This window comes from Sander lucioperca, chromosome 8 (assembly GCF_008315115.2).
Source record: "Sander lucioperca isolate FBNREF2018 chromosome 8, SLUC_FBN_1.2, whole genome shotgun sequence".
NCBI lineage: Eukaryota > Metazoa > Chordata > Actinopteri > Perciformes > Percidae > Sander > Sander lucioperca.
The window spans coordinates 40684095-40685961 of NC_050180.1; the positions used below are offsets into that span (position 1 = coordinate 40684095).

Sequence of the window (1867 nt, forward strand, 5' to 3'; positions counted from 1 at the left end):
ACTGTCATGAATGTGTCATAAACATTACAAACAAGTCATAAACGTTTATGACATAATGCTTCTTTTAGTAAGTGTCATTCGGTTTTTGTCATGACAATAACTTGTCATAGGGTTAGGGTTCATGTGTCATGACAGTGTCATGTGTACATGACAGTGTCATGTCACTCTTATGTAGATACCTTCAAGTGTTACCCAAAAAATATACCTGTATAAGTTCTTGCCTCCATTTGGGGTCGCTGAAATCATATGACCAACTTTGGGTCCCTAGAAGCATGGATTATTTACCATGCCCAAATTAGTGCTCCTGTTTACAAGCCTCCAGAGTTTGATGACATTGTTTACATGTTCATTATCTTGGTGAAGAGTTTTAATGAGATCTTTGGAGGGCAAAGAAATCTGATAAAAAACAGTCCACTGAGCCAAAGAGTTCACTTTCTGATTATTGAAGGTTAAAAGACACTGGTGCAGGTAACTGTAAATTAAACAATCCTTAACAGATTGTATGAAATCTTTTTACACTAACATTGATTTCTTTTTAAATGATATTAAATGGATAGTGAATTAAATATAACATATATAACTCTTGGTGGGCATGTTGAAGTGGACAAATACAGATATCTTTATTTTTTGATTATGTTCACAGTATATATTCTAATAATCTGCAGTAATTCTACTATTGTCTACCTTATCTGGGTTCACCAAAACCTTCATGAGCCTATGTACATTTTCATTGCTGCTTTGTTACTGAACTCTGTTCTTTTCAGCACTAATATCTACCCAAAGCTTTTGATTGACTTTTTATCTGAAAAACAGGTCATATCATTTTCAGCCTGTCTCTTTCAGTGTTTCCTATATTACTCTTTAAATGGCTCAGAGTTCTTACTGTTGGCAGCCATGTCTTATGACAGATATGTGTCTATATGTAAACCTCTGCAATATCATACTATCATGAAGAAAACAACTGTCCGTATCTTTCTGGGTTTAGCTTGGTTTGTGCCTGCTTGTCAGATTACAGTTCCAGTAGCTCTTGGTGTTAATACTAAACTCTGTAACTTTACTTTGAAAGGAATCTTTTGCAACAACTCAATTTACAAACTTCACTGTGTGAGCTCAAGTGCACTCTCTGTGTATGGTGTAATTGTTTTGATCAATGTTTCACTTCTGCCTGTGCTTTTCATACTTTTTACATACACAAAGATATTTCTAATAACGTACCAAAGTCGTAGAGAAGTCAGAATGAAAGCTGCACAGACCTGTTTACCTCATCTGTTGGTTCTAATCAGCTTTTCCTGTTTGTTTACATATGATGTTATTATAGTTAAACTGGAATCGGAGTTTCCAAAAACTATACGTTTAATAATGACTTTACAAGTGATTTTGTATCATCCTCTCTTTAATCCAATCATATACGGACTAAAAATGAAAGAAATTTATAATCACATCAAGAGGTTGTTCTGTCAAGGAAAACTGAACTAATGTATCAACAAAGATAACTAATGTACACTTATTTCTTCGGTGATGATAATGTAGAAATTACATTTCTTTGATTCTTGGTAGGTGTTAAATCCAAAATAAATGAAGTCTTTATGACTACTATACAATAAATGGTAATCAGCTTCAACACTGTAAGGACTGATTATTTTCTGCAGTAATTCAAAAGTCCAACACAATATTTTTATTCTGTATGATCACATTTTATTAAAATAAATCTGTGTTAAATACATTTTATCAAAACAGAATCATATTACTAGATATGCCATTCATGTTTTACTTTGTCTTTGTGCATAGAGGAAGTGTGTTATTGTGCCTTGAAGATCACTTTTCAACCCCCCTGGCCAACAGTAAACCCATCATTCTGAGGGAATCA

General features: G+C 33.5%; 1 protein-coding gene across 1 annotated transcript; it reads left to right on the plus strand.

Moving 5' to 3' along the window:
- The first annotated feature begins 549 nt into the window (after nt 1-549).
- Nucleotides 550-1476, plus strand: LOC116046655 (olfactory receptor 51E1-like). Its single transcript, XM_031295053.1, has one exon. It carries the CDS (start codon nt 550-552, stop codon nt 1474-1476), a length of 927 nt encoding a protein of 308 aa, XP_031150913.1.
- Nucleotides 1477-1867: the final 391 nt, after the last annotated feature.

Bases quoted from the DNA above. Each gene is read 5' to 3' on its own strand.
- LOC116046655 (XM_031295053.1), top strand. From the start codon at position 550: ATGGATAGTGAATTAAATATAACATATATAACTCTTGGTGGGCATGTT.